This window comes from Saccopteryx leptura, chromosome 1 (assembly GCF_036850995.1).
Source record: "Saccopteryx leptura isolate mSacLep1 chromosome 1, mSacLep1_pri_phased_curated, whole genome shotgun sequence".
Lineage (NCBI taxonomy): Eukaryota > Metazoa > Chordata > Mammalia > Chiroptera > Emballonuridae > Saccopteryx > Saccopteryx leptura.
Genome location: NC_089503.1, coordinates 337839988 through 337855590, shown reverse-complemented (window position 1 = coordinate 337855590; position 15603 = coordinate 337839988). Strand labels below are relative to the sequence as shown.

The 15603-nt window shown below is 34.9% G+C and overlaps 1 protein-coding gene across 1 annotated transcript in view; it reads right to left on the bottom strand.

Annotated features, from left to right (window-relative positions):
- RARS2 (arginyl-tRNA synthetase 2, mitochondrial) overlaps positions 1-15603 on the bottom strand; it is a 67009-nt gene that overhangs the window by 13756 nt on the left and 37650 nt on the right. The window contains exons 8-9 of the mRNA XM_066358909.1: positions 14647-14723; positions 532-690 (exon numbers count right to left, since the gene is read on the bottom strand). Coding sequence (XP_066215006.1) covers positions 532-690; positions 14647-14723 — 236 coding nt within the window. The remainder of the gene's footprint in view (positions 1-531; positions 691-14646; positions 14724-15603) is intronic.

The following is a 15603-nucleotide window of genomic DNA, read 5'->3' as shown; positions in this document are numbered from 1 at the left end:
CCACCCCCACAGCACACCTGACCTCTTCTTCCCTGCTTAATTTCTCTCTACAGGATCATCACATCTAACAGATTATATGTTCTTGTTTTATTTGCATGTCTTTGTTTAATTCACTCTGTCTCCATGCTAGAATGTAAATCCCATGAGAAAACTGATGTCTTTTATTTGCTGTTATGTTTTTCCCATTTCCTAAATGTTTATTAAATGAACAAATTCATACCCATCACATATATGCCTAAGGAAGCAAAGAAAGAAAAAATGATTAAGAAAAAGTGAATAAATGATAGAAGACTGAAAAGCCAGACTGAAATGAAGTATCAGAATGTCTCCTGATATTCAGTCTGTTAAGTTCATAGGATTCAGGATTATTTCATAGCTCTAACTTGAAGCCCAAAGAACAACATTTGAGTCCCAATTTCCAACTCAATAACAAATCTATTCTTAAAACATGAGCTTAAGAATAAACTCTGCTACCTAAAGGTCTCAGCCAAGTGCTGCACCACATCACAGGACAGCAGGAGTGGACAGTACCTTGTAAATACGAATGTACTCTTCTACGCTCAAGTCCCGGAATTTCTGCCACAGTGCAAGTGCTTGCACGTCACCCAGTTCCAATCGCTGGAAGTAAGCATGTGCTGATTCTGCTACACTTTTATCATCTGCTGCTTCTTTATTAACTTGTACGTAAACCTAAAAGCACAACAGTACATTAAGTGAAGTATATTACCAGTCACAATTATCTTCAAGAAAAAGTAATCCTGAAAACTCTCATTTAAAGATTATCCAACTGCCCTCATCACAGTCTTTCTTTTATTTTGCCATGAGCCTTTAGTGAACCCTACAGACCCTGTCTAAAATGTTCCTGAATGCATAAATCAAAAATGTGTATACACAAAGGAAATAATTACATTGAAATAAAGTTATCCAAAAATTTTAAAAAATTTATAATACAGTAATGAAGGCTTTCTGATAGAGGTTAATAAAAATAATGTGGAATTTTTTCTTGCCACCCAAGTTCACAAACCCTTATATTAAGAAATCCTGGCGGATGACATGTGAGTACTGGTGGCGTAAGAGATACTCCTGATCTCTCCTCTTGAAATTTCGACATCAACAACTATAATGCAGTGAAGGAAAGCCAGCAGGCGCACCTATAATATCATGTACCAAAAGGACTAAAGGTGGGATGGGGTGAAAAGCGGGGCAAAAGATAAAACCCATTTGACTTGGCTTTGGAGAGGAGAGGAGACAAACCTGGAGTAACTGGTTGTTTTTTTTTTTTTTTCTCTGCTGGACTATGAGGAGGAGGGAAGCTCGGGCTCTATGGATTTTGCCTAAGAGGTACAGAGAGGGACACTCAGAGTGACTGGGTCTCCTTTTGCCGTGAGGAATGGTGAGAAAGAGGGGCAGAGGGGGAGATAAACCAAAGCGGCCTGAGTGTGGGTTCATTAACTGTGTTCCCATGGTCTGCCTGCAGCTCACACTTGGCAGAGACAGAGAAAACTAAAGTGCGGCTCCCCAACATCCCAGATTCCACCTCCCTCAACTTGTAGCATGGAGAGTGTCAGAGACAAACCCCACAGCTAGCTCTCTGGAAGCACTCTCTCCCCTGAAGAACAGAGGTGCTACATGTCTGGTCCCCAGGTCTGTTCAGACATGGGAAGGAGTACCTGGAAGCCTGAGATTGCCACTGCTAGAGCCATAAAGCCTTAAAGCTGAAACTGTAAAGCCCTCAAAACATGCCACACCCATCAGTGTGACTGTGGCCCAGCCTACATCATTGCCACAACATCTCAGCAGAGGACAGCCCAGAAACTTCACAGAGCTAAAACTTGAAATACAGCGACACCTATTGGAAGAAAACGCTCAAAACCAAAATTTATTTTTCCTTTTTTTTTGCCCCTTTTTCCTTTTTTTACTTATTATTTTTTTCTCTTTTGAATTTCATTTTCTTTAATTTTTATAATTTTATTTTTTGAGGGTATTTTCTTTTTAATTATTTTGTTTACTTTGGATCTTTTTTCCTGTGTTTTTTTTTTTTATTATAAATTTTTAGTAATGTTAATGGGGTGACATCAATAAATCAGGGTACATATATTCAAAGAAAACATGTCCAGATTATCTTGTCATTCACTTATGTTGCATACCCATCACCCAAAGTCAGATTGTTTCTCCGTCACCTTTTATTTAGTTTTCTTTGTCCCCCTCCCCCTCCCCCTCTCCTGCTTCCTTCTCATGCCCCCCCTCCCCCCACCCCCGGTAACCACCACACTCTTGTCCATGTCTCTTAGTCTCGTTTTTATGTCCCATCAATGTGTGGAATCATGTAGTTCTTGTTTTTTTCTGATTTACTAATTTCACTCCGCATAATGTTATCAAGATCCCACCATTTTGTTGTAAATGATCTGATGTCATCATTTCATATAGCTGAGTAGTATTCCATAGTGTATAGGTGCCACATCTTCTTTATCCAGTCCTCTACTGAAGGGCTTTTTGGTTGTTTCCATGTCCTGGCCACTGTGAACAATGCTGCAATGAACATGGGGCTACATGTGTCTTTACGTATAAATGTTTCTGAGTTTTGGGGGTATATACCCAGTAGAGGGATTGCTCGGTCATAAGGTAGTTATTTTCAGTTTTTTGAGGAACCACCATACTTTCTTCCATAATGGTTGCACTACTTTACATTCCCACCAACAGTGGATGAGGGTTTCTTTTTCTCCACAGCCTTTCCAGCATTTCCTATTACCTGTCTTGTTGATAATAGCTAATCTAACAGGTGTGAGCTGGTATCTCAATGTAGTTTTGATTTGCATTTCTCTAATAACTAATGAAGATGAGCATCTCTTCATATATCTGTTAGCCATCTGTATTTCTTCCTGGGAGAAGTGTCTGTTCATGTCCTCTTCCCATTTTTTTATTGGACTGTTTGTTTGTTTGTTGTTGAGTTTTATAAGTTCTTTGTAAATTTTGGATATTAGGCCCTTATCTGAGCTGTTGTTTGAAAATATCATTTCCCATTTAGTTGGCTGTCTGTTTATTTTGTTGTCAGTTTCTCTTGCTGAGCAAAAACTTTTAGTCTGATGTAGTTCCATTCATTTATCTTTGCCTTCACTTCTCTTGCCATTGGAGTCAAATTCATAAAATGCTCTTTAAAACCCAGGTCCATGAGTTTAGTACCTATGTCTTCTTCTATGTACCTTATTGTTTCAGGTCTTATATTTAGGTCTTTGATCCATTTTGAATTAATTTTAGTACAGGGGGACAAGCTGTAGTCGAGTTTCATTCTTTTGCATGTGGCTTTCCAGTTTTCCCAGCACCATTTGTTGAAGAGGCTTTCTTTTCTCCATTGTGTGTTGTTGGCCCCTTTATCAAAAATTATTTGACCATATATATGTGGTTTTATTTCTGGACTTTCTATTCTGTTCCATTGGTCTGAGTGTCTATTTTTCTGCCAGTACCATGCTGTTTTGATTATCGTGGACCTATAATATAGTTTGAAGTCAGGTATTGTAATGCCCCCAGCTTCATTCTTTTTCCTTAGGATTGCTTTGGCTATTTGGGGTTTTTTATAGTTCCATATAAATCTGATCATTTTTTGTTCCATTTCTTTAAATAATATCATAGGAATTTTGATGGGAATTGCATTAAATTTATATATTGTTTTGGGTAATATGGCCATTTTGATTATATTTATTCTTCCTACCCACGAACAAGGAATATTTTTCCATCTCATTGTATCTTTTTCGATTTCCCTTAACAATGCTTTGTAGTTTTCATTATATAGGTCCTTTACATTCTTTGTTATGTTTATTCCTAGGTATTTTTTGTTGTTGTTGCAATCGTGAAGGGGATTATTTTTTTGAGTTCGTTTTCTAATATTTCATTGTTGGCATAGAGAAAGGCTATGGACTTTTGTATGTTAATTTTGTATCCTGCGACCTTACTATATTGGTTTATTGTTTCTAGTAATCTTTTTGTGGAGTCTTTGGGGTTTTTGATGTACAGGATCATATCATCTGCAAAAAGTGATACCTTTACTTCTTCTTTTCCGATATGGATGCCATTTATTTCTTTCTCTTGTCTGATTGCTCTGGCCAGAACTTCTAGCACCACGTTAAATAAGAGTGGAGAGAGTGGACAACCCTGTCTTGTTCATGATTTAAGGTGGAAAGTCCTCAGTTTTATTCCATTTAATATGATGTTGGCTGATGGTTTATCGTATATGGCCTTTATTATGTTGAGATATTTTCCTTCTATACCCATTTTGTTGTGTGTCTTAAACATAAAGTTGTGTTGTATTTTATCGAATGCCTTTTCTGCATCTATTGATAAGATCATGTGGTTTTTGTTCTTTGTTTTTTTGATGTGGTGTATTATGTTAACCGTTTTACATATGTTGAACCATCCTTGAGATTCTGGGATGAATCCCACTTGATCATGATGTATTATTTTTTTTAATATGTTGTTGTATTCGATTTGCCAGTATTTTTGTTTAGTATTTTAGCATCTGTATTCATTAGAGATATTGGTCTGTAGTTTTCTTTTTTTGTGCCATCCTTGCCAGCTTTCGGTATGGGGGTTATGTTGGCCTCATAAAATGTGTTTGGAAGTATTGCTTCTTCTTCAACTTTTTGGAAGACCTTCTGTAGAATAGGGACCAAGTCTTCTTTGAATGTTTGATAGAATTCACTAGTATAGCCGTCTGAGCCTGGACTTTTATTTTTGGGAGGTTTTTAATGGTTTTTTCTATTTCTTCTCTACTAATAGGTCTGTTTAGGCTTTCTGATTCTTCATGACTCAGTCTAGGAAGGTTGTATTGTTCTAGAAATTTATCCATTTCTTCTAGGTTGTTGAATTTAGTGGCATAAAGTTTTTCATAGTAATCTACAATAATTCTTTGTATATCTACAGTGTCCGTGGTGATTTCTCCTCTTTCATTTTGGATTTTGTTTATATGAGTTCTTTCTCTTTTTTCCTTGGTAAGTCTTGCCAGGGGTTTGTCAATTTTGTTGACCTTTTCAAAGAACCAGCTCCTTGTTCTATTAATTTTTTCTATAGTTTTTCTGTTCTCTATTTTATTTATTTCTATTCTGATTTTTATTATCTCCTTTCTTTGGCTGGTTTTGAGTTATTTTGAGTTATCTTTGTTCTTTTCTAGTTCCTTAAGGTGTGAAGTTAAGTGGTTCACTTGGGCTCTCTCTTGTTTGTTCATATAGGTCTGCAGTGATATGAACTTCCCTCTTATCACTGCTTTTGCTGCATCCCAGAGATTCTGATATGTCGTATTGTCATTTTCATTTGTCTGTATATATCTTTTGATCTCTGCGCTTATTTCTTCTTTGACCCATTCATTTTTTAAAAGTATGCTGTTTAGTTTCCACATTTTTGTGGGTTATTTTCCCCTCTTTTTTGCAGTTGAATTCTAGTTTCAAGGCTTTATGGTCAGAAAATATGCTTGGTACAATTTCAATTTTTCTGAATTTGCTGATATTATTTTTATGGCCCAACATATGGTCAATTCTTGAGAATGTTCCATGTACACTAGAGAAAAATGTATACCCTGTCGCTTTGGGATGAAGTGTCCTGTAGATGTCTATCATATCCAGGTTCTCTACTGTTTCGTTTAAGGCCACTATATCTTTATTGATTTTCTGTTTGGATGACCGATCTAGAGCCGTCAGCGGTGTATTGAAGTCTCCAAGTATGATTGTATTTTTGTCAGTTTTTGTTTTTAGGTCAATAAGTAGCTGTCTTATATATTTTGGTGCTCCTTGGTTTGGTGCATATATATTAAAGATTGTTATGTCTTCTTGATTCAGCATCCCCTTAATCATTATGAAATGACCATTTTTGTCTCTGAGTACTTTTGTTGTCTTGTAGTCAGCATTTTTAGATATGAGTATTGCTACGCCTGCTTTTTTTTGGATGTTATTTGCTTGGAGTATTGTTTTCCAGCCTTTCACTTTGAATTTGTTTTTATCCTTGTTGCTTAGATGTGTTTCTTGTAGGCAGCATACAGTTGGATTTTCTTTTTTAATCTATTCTGCAACTCTGTGTCTTTTTATTGGTGAGTTTAATCCATTTACGTTTAGTGTAATTATTGACACTTGTGGATTCCCTATTGCCATTTTATAAATTGCTTTCTGTTAGTTTGTATCTTGTTTGATTCTTCTCTTTCGTTTTTCTATCATTTGTTTTTGTTTGTTTGTATTCCATACTTCTTTCCTCTGTTGCTACCTTATCTTTTGAGTGTTTCTGCACTTCATCGTCTTTTGCTACTGTTAATCTCTGTCCTCTTCCCCCCCCCCCTTTTTTTTTGTTGTCACAGTTTAAATTTGATTTTATTGTGTTCTTGGTGGAGCTTTTACTTGTGGTTTTGTTTTGTTTTGTTCTTTGGATCTGGTTGGAAAACCCCCTTTAGTATTTCCTGGAGTGGGGGTTTTCTGATGATAAATTCCCTCATCTTTTCTGTATTTGTGAATGTTTTTATTTCTCCTTCGTACTTGAAGAATAACTTTGATGGGTATAGTATTTTTGGGTGAAAGTTCCTCTCTTTCAGGACTTTAAATATTGGGGTCCACTCTCTTCTAGCTTGTAGAGTTTCTGCTGAAAAATCTGATGATAATCTAATAGGCCTTCCTTTATATGTTGTATCCTTCTTTTCCCTGGCTGCCTTGAGAATTTTTTCTTTGTCGTTGGTTTGTGCCATTTTCATTATGATGTGCCTTGGAGTAGGTTTGTTGTGGTTAAGAAAACTCGGTGTTCTGTTTGCTTCTTGAATTTGAGGCTTTAGTTCTTTCCACAGGCTTGGGAAATTCTCGTCTATTATTTGTTTGAATAAATTCTCCATTCCATTTTCTCTCTCTTCTCCCTCTGATATATCTATTATTCTTATGTTATTCTTTTTGATGAAGTCAGACAATTCCTGCAGGGCTTTCTCATTTTTTTTTAATTTTTGAGTCTCTCTCTTCTTCTCTCTGTTGTGCCTCAAGTTGCTTGTCTTCTATGTCACTAATCCTATCTTCTATCTGGCCTGTTCTATTAGCTAAGCTTGTTACCTCATTTTTCAGTTCATGAATTGAATTTTTTATTTCTGTTTGATTTGTTTTTATAGTTTCAATTTCCTTGCTAATATATTCTTTGTGTTCGTTGAGTTGTTTTCTGAGCTCCCTAAATTGCCTTTCTGTGTTTTCTTGTATATCTCTGAGTATTTTTAGGATTTCTATTTTAAATTCTCTGTAATTTAGCTCCAAGGTTTCCAATATATTAAATTTTTTCTCCATAGATTTTCCCACATCTATGTGTGTTACTTCTCTTTCTTTTGTATTCATGATATTTGATTTCCTTTTTTTTAATGGCATCTGAGGGTGGTCTTGTTGATAGCACTTCGCCTTCAGGGTGTGGAATTCTCGGATGCTCCAAGAATAGGTTTTTCTGTCTCTGGTTGTTGAACTTATTGAAATTTTGGGGAGATTTTTTGGTCCGTGTCCTCACGGCACCATTTCTATGACGTCACATCTCCTGTGGTTTTCCTTTACTTCTCATAATTTTTTAAGTTTTTATATTTTTATTGCCTTTTTTATTTTAATATTTCCTTATTTTTAGTTCTTTCTTTTTTGTTAGAAACAATACCAATCTCAAATTCCATCAAGAAAGAAGAAATCAAATACCATAGCTACACAAGACATCGACGCAGTTCAAAAAGAAAATAGAAATGTCCAGGAAAAAAAATATCAATCACATGGAAACCTTGGAGTTAAATGATCGAGAAGTCAAAATTAAAGTTCTGAAAATACTTAATGAGATGCTCCATCAGAATGGGCAATATAAGAATAATGGGTATATCAGAAGAAGAAGAGAGGGAGAGCGGAATGGAGAGCTTATTCAAATAAATAATGATGAGATTTTCCCAAGCCTATGAAAAGAGTTAGAGCCTTGAATCCAAGAAGTAAACAGAATGCTGAGTTACCTCAACCTAAAAAAGACCTTCTCCAAGGCATATCGAAATAAAATTGTCAAAAATCAATGACAAAGAAAGAATCCTTAAGGCAGCTAGGGAAAAGAAAAACATAACATATAAAGGAAAGCCCATCAGGTTATCATTGGACTTCTCAGTAGAAACTCTACAAGCAAGAAGCGAGTAGACCCAAACATTCAAAGTACTGAGAGAGAGGAATTACTAGCCAAGAATATTATATCCATCAAAATTATCCTTCAAATATGAAGGTGAAATAAAAACTTTTGCAGACATACAGAAGCTAAGGGAATTTATCACCAGAAAACCATCCCTGCAGAAAATACTTAAGGGGGTTATTTGACCAGATACAAAGTACAAGTAAAAGCTCCAACAAGATCACAATAAAAGCAAGGATAATCTGTGACAATAGTAACATAAAGGGAAAAAGATAAAGATATGCCATAGCAAAAGAGAATGGAGTGCAGAAGCACTCATAAGACAAAGGACTCTTGTATATATGAACATTTTTCTCTTAATAACCTAATGGTAACCGCCTACAAAAAAGCCACTACTAAATACACAGCTTAAAAAAAAAAAGAAACAGGGGAAAGAAACATTGATACCACTAAATAAAAACATCTGACAGAAACACAAAAAAGAAGAACCAAACGAGACACAGAGCTACCAGAAAACAAAACATAAAATGGCTATAGCAAATCCTCAAGTGTCAATAATCACCCTAAATGTAAGTGGACTTAACTCATTAATAAAGAAGCACAAAGTAGCAGATTGGAGCAAAAAGCAAAACTCAACCATATGCTGCTTTCAACTAGAGACACATCTAAGCTGCAAGGACAAAAGTAGACTCAATATGAAAGCCTGTAAAATGATGCTCCAAGCAAATAATATCCAAAGAAAAGCAGGTGTTGCCATACTCATATCTGACAATGCTGACTTCAAGACAACAAAAGTACCCAGAAAAAAGTTGAATATTTCATAATGATAAAGGGGACATTCTATCAAAAAGATATAACACTTCTTAATATATAAACACCAAATGAGGGAGCACCAAAATAAATGACACCTGATCTAAAAATAGAATTAAAAAACCCACAATCATACTTAAAGATTTCAACACACCATTGACAGCTTGAGATAGATCATCCAAACAGAAAAACAATAAAGAAATATAGAGCTTAAACAATACTCTGGACCAATGAACATAACAGAGATTGAAAGGACATTTCATCCCAAAACATTAGATTATACATTCTTCTCTACTGTGCCTAAAACATTCTCAAGGATAGACCATATGTTGGACTACAAAACTAACATCAACAAATTCAGACACACTGAAATTATATCTAGCATATTTTCTGACCATAGACTTTGAAATTAGGATTCAACAGTAAAAAGGAAGATAAGAAACCCACAAAAATGTGGAAATTAAACATGTTTTTAAAAAATGACTGAGTTAAAGAAAAAATAAAAGCTGAGATAAAAAGATATATACAGACAAATGAAAATGACAACACAACATATCAAAATTTTTGGGATGCAGCAGAAGCAGTAATAAGAGGGAAGTTAATATCTTTACAGGCTTACATCAAGAAAAAAGAGAGTTTCCCAAAAAACAACCTAACATCAAATCTTAAGGAACTAGAAAAAAAAAGAGTAAAGGCAACCCAGAGTCAACAGAAGAAAAGAAGTAGTAAAAATTACAGCAGAAACTAAATGAAATAGAGAACAAAAAACTATAGAAACAGCTAATACACAAAGAGCTTGTTCCTTGAAAAGATCAATAAAATTGTCAACCCCCTAGCTGGACTAAGGAAAAAAGAGAAAGAACTTCTATAAACAAAATCCAAATGAATGAGAAGAAAATACCACAGACATCATAGATATACAAAGGATCAGAGTAGAATACTATGAAAGATTTTATGCCACCAAATTCTACAACCTACAGGAAATGGATAAATTCCTAGACTGAGTCAGCAAGAAGTGGAACACCTAAACAGACCTAAAGCAGGGAGGAAATAGAAACAACTATCTAAAACCTCCTCAAAAATAGAAGTCCAAGGCTAGATGGCTACATTAGTGAAATCTGCCAAACAGTCAAGGAAGATTTGGTACCTATCCTCAAAGTCTTCCAAAATACAGAAGAAGCACACTCCCTAATACATTTTATGAGGCCAACATAACCCTCATACCAAAACCTGGCCAAGGACAACACACACACAAAAAAACTACACACTAATATCTCTAATGAACACAGATGCAAACATCCTAAACAAAACACTATCATATCGAATACAATAACACATTAAAAAAATAATACACCACAATGAACTGGGATTCATTCCAGGAGCACATTGATGGAAATAAATCAATGTAACACAACACATCAACAAAACAAAGAACAAAAATTATGTGATCATATCAATAGGTGCAGAAAAGGCATCTATAAGATACAACATCCCTTTATGTTTAAAACACTCAATAAAGTTGGAATAGAAGAAATGTACTCAACATAATAAAGGCCACATAAGACAAACCATCACCTAAAATCATACTAAATGGTGAAAAAATTCAGATTTTTCCTCTAAATTCAGGAACAAGACAAGGCTGCCCACTCTCTCCACTCTTATGCAACTTAGTTCTGGAAGTTTTAGCTAGAGCTATCAGGCAAGAGAAAGAAATAAAAGGCACCCATATGGGGAAAGAAGGTAGCATTTTTTGCAGATGACACAATCCTGTACATAGAAAACCCCAAAGATTCCAACAAAAAACTAATAGAAAAAATAAAACAATATAGTAAAGTTGCAAGATAAAAATCCATAAAATTCTATTACTTTCCTATATGCTAACAATGAAACTTTAGAAAATGTACTAAAAAAAACAAGTCCTTTTACAATTGCAACCTAGGAAAAAATAAATACCTAGGAATAAACTTTAGCAAAGGATGTCAAGTACCTATAGACTGAAAATTACAAAGTATTATTGAAAGAAACTGAAAAAGATACAATGAAATGATAAAATATTCCATTTTCATGGATTGGAAGAATCAGCATAATTAAAATGGCCATATAATCCAAAGCAATATACAAATTTAATGTAATCCCAATCAAAACCCTACTGTCATTTCTTAAAGAAATAAAACAAAAAATCACCAAGTCTGTTTGGAACCATAAAAAACCCCAGAGAGCCAAAGCAATCCTGAGAGAAAAGAAGGAAGCCAGAGGTATCACACTATCTGACTTCAAATTATACTATAGAGCCATGGTAATTAAAACAGCATGATACTGGCAGAAAAACAGACATACAGACCAATGGCACAGAATTGAGAGCCCAGAAATAAAACCACGTATGTATGGACAAATCATCTTTGACAAAGGAGCCAAAACCACACAAGGGAGAAAAGAAAGTCTCTCCAATACATGGCGCTGGGAAAATTGGAAAGCCACATGCAAAAAAATGAAACTTGACTACAGTTTGTCCCTCTGCACAATAATTAATTCAAAATAGATCAAAGACCTAAATATAAGATCTGAAACAATACATTACATAGAAGAAAACATAGCTACTAAGCTCATGGACCTTGGCAGTACAGAGCAATTTATGAATTTGACCCCAAAGGCAAGGGAAGAAAAGACAAAAATGAATGAATGGGACTACATCAAACTAAAAAGCTTCTCCGCAGCAAAAGAAACTAAAAACAAAACCAATAGGCAGCCAACTAAATGGGAGATATTTATAAACAACAGCTCTGATAATGAGTTAATATCTGAACTATGTATATAAAGAACTCACAAAGCTCAGCAACAAACAAGCAAACAATCCAATTAAAAAATGGGAAGAGGACCTGAACAGATACTTCTCCCAAGAGGACATACAAATGGCCAACAGAAGAAATGCAAATCAAAACTACATTGAGATACCACCTCACATCTGTTAGATTAGCTATTATCAACAAGACTGGTAATAATAAGTGTTGGAGAGGCTGTGGAGAAAAAGGAACCCTCATTTGCTACTGGTGGGAATGCAAATTAGTACAACCATTATGGAAGAAAGTGTGGTGGTTTCTCAAAAAATTAAGAATAGAACTCTCATTTGACCTAGCAATCCCTCTACTGGGTATCTACCCCAAAGACTCAAAAACACTGGTATGTAAAGACACATGCACCCCCATGTTCATTGCAGCATTATTCACAGTGGTCAAGAGATGGAAACAGCAAAGTGTCCCTCAATAGAGGACTGGATAAAGAAGATGTGGTACATATATACAATGGAATACTACTCAGCCATAAGAAAGAGTGACATAGTGACATTTACTACAACATGGATGGTCCTTGAGAACATTATACTGAGTGAAATAACTAAATCACAAAAAGCTAAGAACTGTATGATTTCACACATAGGTAGCATATAAAACTGACTCATGGACATAGATAAAAGTGACATGGTTACCAGGAGGAGGGAGATGTGGGGGAGGGGTGGAAAGGGTATAAAGAGGGACAAATATAAGGTGATGGAAAACGATTTGACTTTGGGTGATGGGCATACAACATAATCAACATTTCAAATATTATAGAAATGTTTATCTGAAACCTATGTACTTTTATCAATGTCAACCAGTTAAATTTAATTTTCTAAATAAAATTAAAAACAAAACAAAAAATTCATATTAATAAGCAACATGCAATGAGTCAAATTCTAAAATGTTCTGAAGCAAAATAAAAAGGCTGTTAAAAATTCCTAAAGGTGCAGTATTCGATGTTATTAAGGTCCATTCAAGTAGTTCAAATCCTGATAAACTTCTTCAAAAAATTATAATTAAAAGTAAATAATGACACCTGTATACCCATGATTTAGACATAACACTTATTAATATTTTTACCATAAGAAATTACTTTTCAATGTAAGTGGAAAGGCTTTTTGTATGTGTTCCAAAATTATTACAAATGTCCTTATTTCAAACAGCAAATATATTATTTGTTTAACTCATCAGCCATTTTGAAGGAACTATTATAAAATCACTTACCTATTTCATGAAAACAAATTAAAACTAAAGAAAACATTTCAAATGCTGTCCCACAAAAGGCCTAAGTTTATGTACAACATAGCCAAATGTCATCAGCAAAGAATGACTCCAGGTACAGAGAATAACTAGTAATGAAGCAAAGCACCAAAATGCAGTAGAGAAATGACCATAGGTGGTAATTACTTTCATCATAGAAAAGATATGCTAAAACTATCAGAAAATATAATTTCTAACCTGGCTGAGACACTGAAATGGGGATACTGATCATGGCACAATTTAAAGGGGTGTAGGCCACAAATTCTGCTACTAGGTGACTTAAGCCAAATTCAAACAAACATGCCAGAAGGTTGAAACTGCCAAAACTAGATTACTAATTGCATCCCTCTTACAGCAATTGGAGGATGAAAGAAAGAAAATGTTTTGTAAGTAACTACAACCAATGAAAGAAATGGCTCAAAAGGCACTCTGCAGTGCGCGGGGAAGGGGGGGCGGGCAGTGTAGTACATAGAGCACTTGGGAGCAAATTGCCTGTGTTGGAATCCAAAGGTTCACAAAGCTTGTGGTAAAAAATACTCATCATTATTCAAAGTTAACAAAATGATGCAGTAAAGATTAGAGGCACTAAAGTGGCATGCTTTATTTCCAGAAACTATACAGAATTATTAATTCTTAAATTCTTGCCAATCAATAAAACTCTTAATGGGAGAAAAAAGTCTTTTGGTTAATGTTATATATCAAAATGTAGGAATTTAAACTGCAGTGTAGGCATGGAATCGGGAAGAAATGACAAACCTTTAAAGATCTTTATGAATTAGAATGTATTTTTGTTAAGTTTAACTACAAAGCCAGCTGCAGGAGTAAAACCATTTAACAAAAAGAAAAGTAATGAAGCGCTCTCTGTGGCTTTGGCAGGAGGAAGAAAGCATTATTTTGGCACATGTTCCTCCTCATACACAGGCACAGCATCATTAGTCTGATCCCCTGGTCTGTCACCAACATGGCTGATGGTGTATCTGATGTTTTATGGTGAAGCCTAAAAATAATAACTGAGGCAATGAAAAAGAAACACATCCCTGGAGATTAACAAGACAGAAGAGTTATACTGATAATCTCCGGAAGGCCTGATGACAGGGAAAACACAGGGACTAAATGAAGTAGAACAGAAAGGAGGGTGAATTGGGCAAAAGTCAGGAAAAGGAATTGAAAGATAGAAATTAAAAAAGCACACAGAAATTTATAGAGAACTATACCTACCTTCCTCAACACCAAAACAAGAGCAAAAAAAGTATATTCTCATGTTTTTCAAGTCTAAATGAATTATAGTTACTACCATGAAGAAAAGAGTAATAGAAACTGACAAAACTTGAGAAATCTTTGTATTAAATTGTTATCCTATGTGTTTACTCTAAGAAGATTCTATACCTGGATAACTATTGTCCACAATCAACTAAAATAGTAATAAAAGAACATTTGGATTTGAAAACTAAAAGCTCCATAAAATAAAAGCAACATTTTTGATAGTTTGGTTCCTTGTTTTAAGGAACATTTGTTAAAACTTCTGGGACTAAAAATGTGTCACCAAACTGCATAGTACTCTGAAAAAAAATGTTGAAGCATTTTATAATATTGTTTCTTGACAACTTACTTCAAAAAGATGCTGTAAAGGATTGGACTGAAGTTTTTCTTCATACCCAAACAGTTGGAAGCCAGTTCCCAGAAGACCTACACAATAATCCGTAAATGAAAACATTATGAAATGGAACAGCAGAGAACAGTCATGACAGGGAACAAGTATGGTTCTATAAAAGATCAATTTTTCATAATTATGTGTCTTGAGAACATTGCAAAACACATGCTATTACCTTCTGCTACCTCATTATCTGACACAAGTCAGAGTTAATACACTGAATCACAAAGTCAATATATTGAAATAGATCAATTACTGAAATTAATTTTACAGAACATAATAGACTATGAGCTCATCAAAGGCAGGGGCTAAACCTAATCCATCTTTGGACCAACTGTGCTCAACATCTCCCTAGCAGACCCAATAAAAGAAGCATTTGTTGAGCAGCTTCTCTGGAGAAAACATTATGATGCTGGGCATGGGGAACTCAAAATCTGTGAAAAGAAACTGATGGCAAGTCATTTCAAAACTTTCTTTTTAAAGTTGTAGATGTTAAAATTATACAAAGGTAGATATCATCTGGGAACTATAATATTAGTTCTTAAACAAATAATTGAATTAAAACAATAAAGGACAGAATTTGAAACATCCCTGGTTACCTCTCTCCTTGAAGGTAACCAAGCAACAAAACTCTTATATTTGGCCATATTTTTGTCTTTTGTCAATGACTTTTTCTTTTTTAGTCTTTGATGATAAATTAAGTATTCAGAGACAGTGTTAATTTTTTTTTAATGTTAACTTTATTGACTTGAGAGAGAGAGGAAGAGAGAAAGCAGGAGAGAGAAGGGAACATCAATCTGTTCCTGTATGTGTCCTGACCAGGGATCGAACTGGCAACTTCTGCGTTTCAGGATGATGGTCTAAACCAGGGGTCTCAAACTCGGGCCGCGAGTTTGAGACTCCTGGAAACCAACC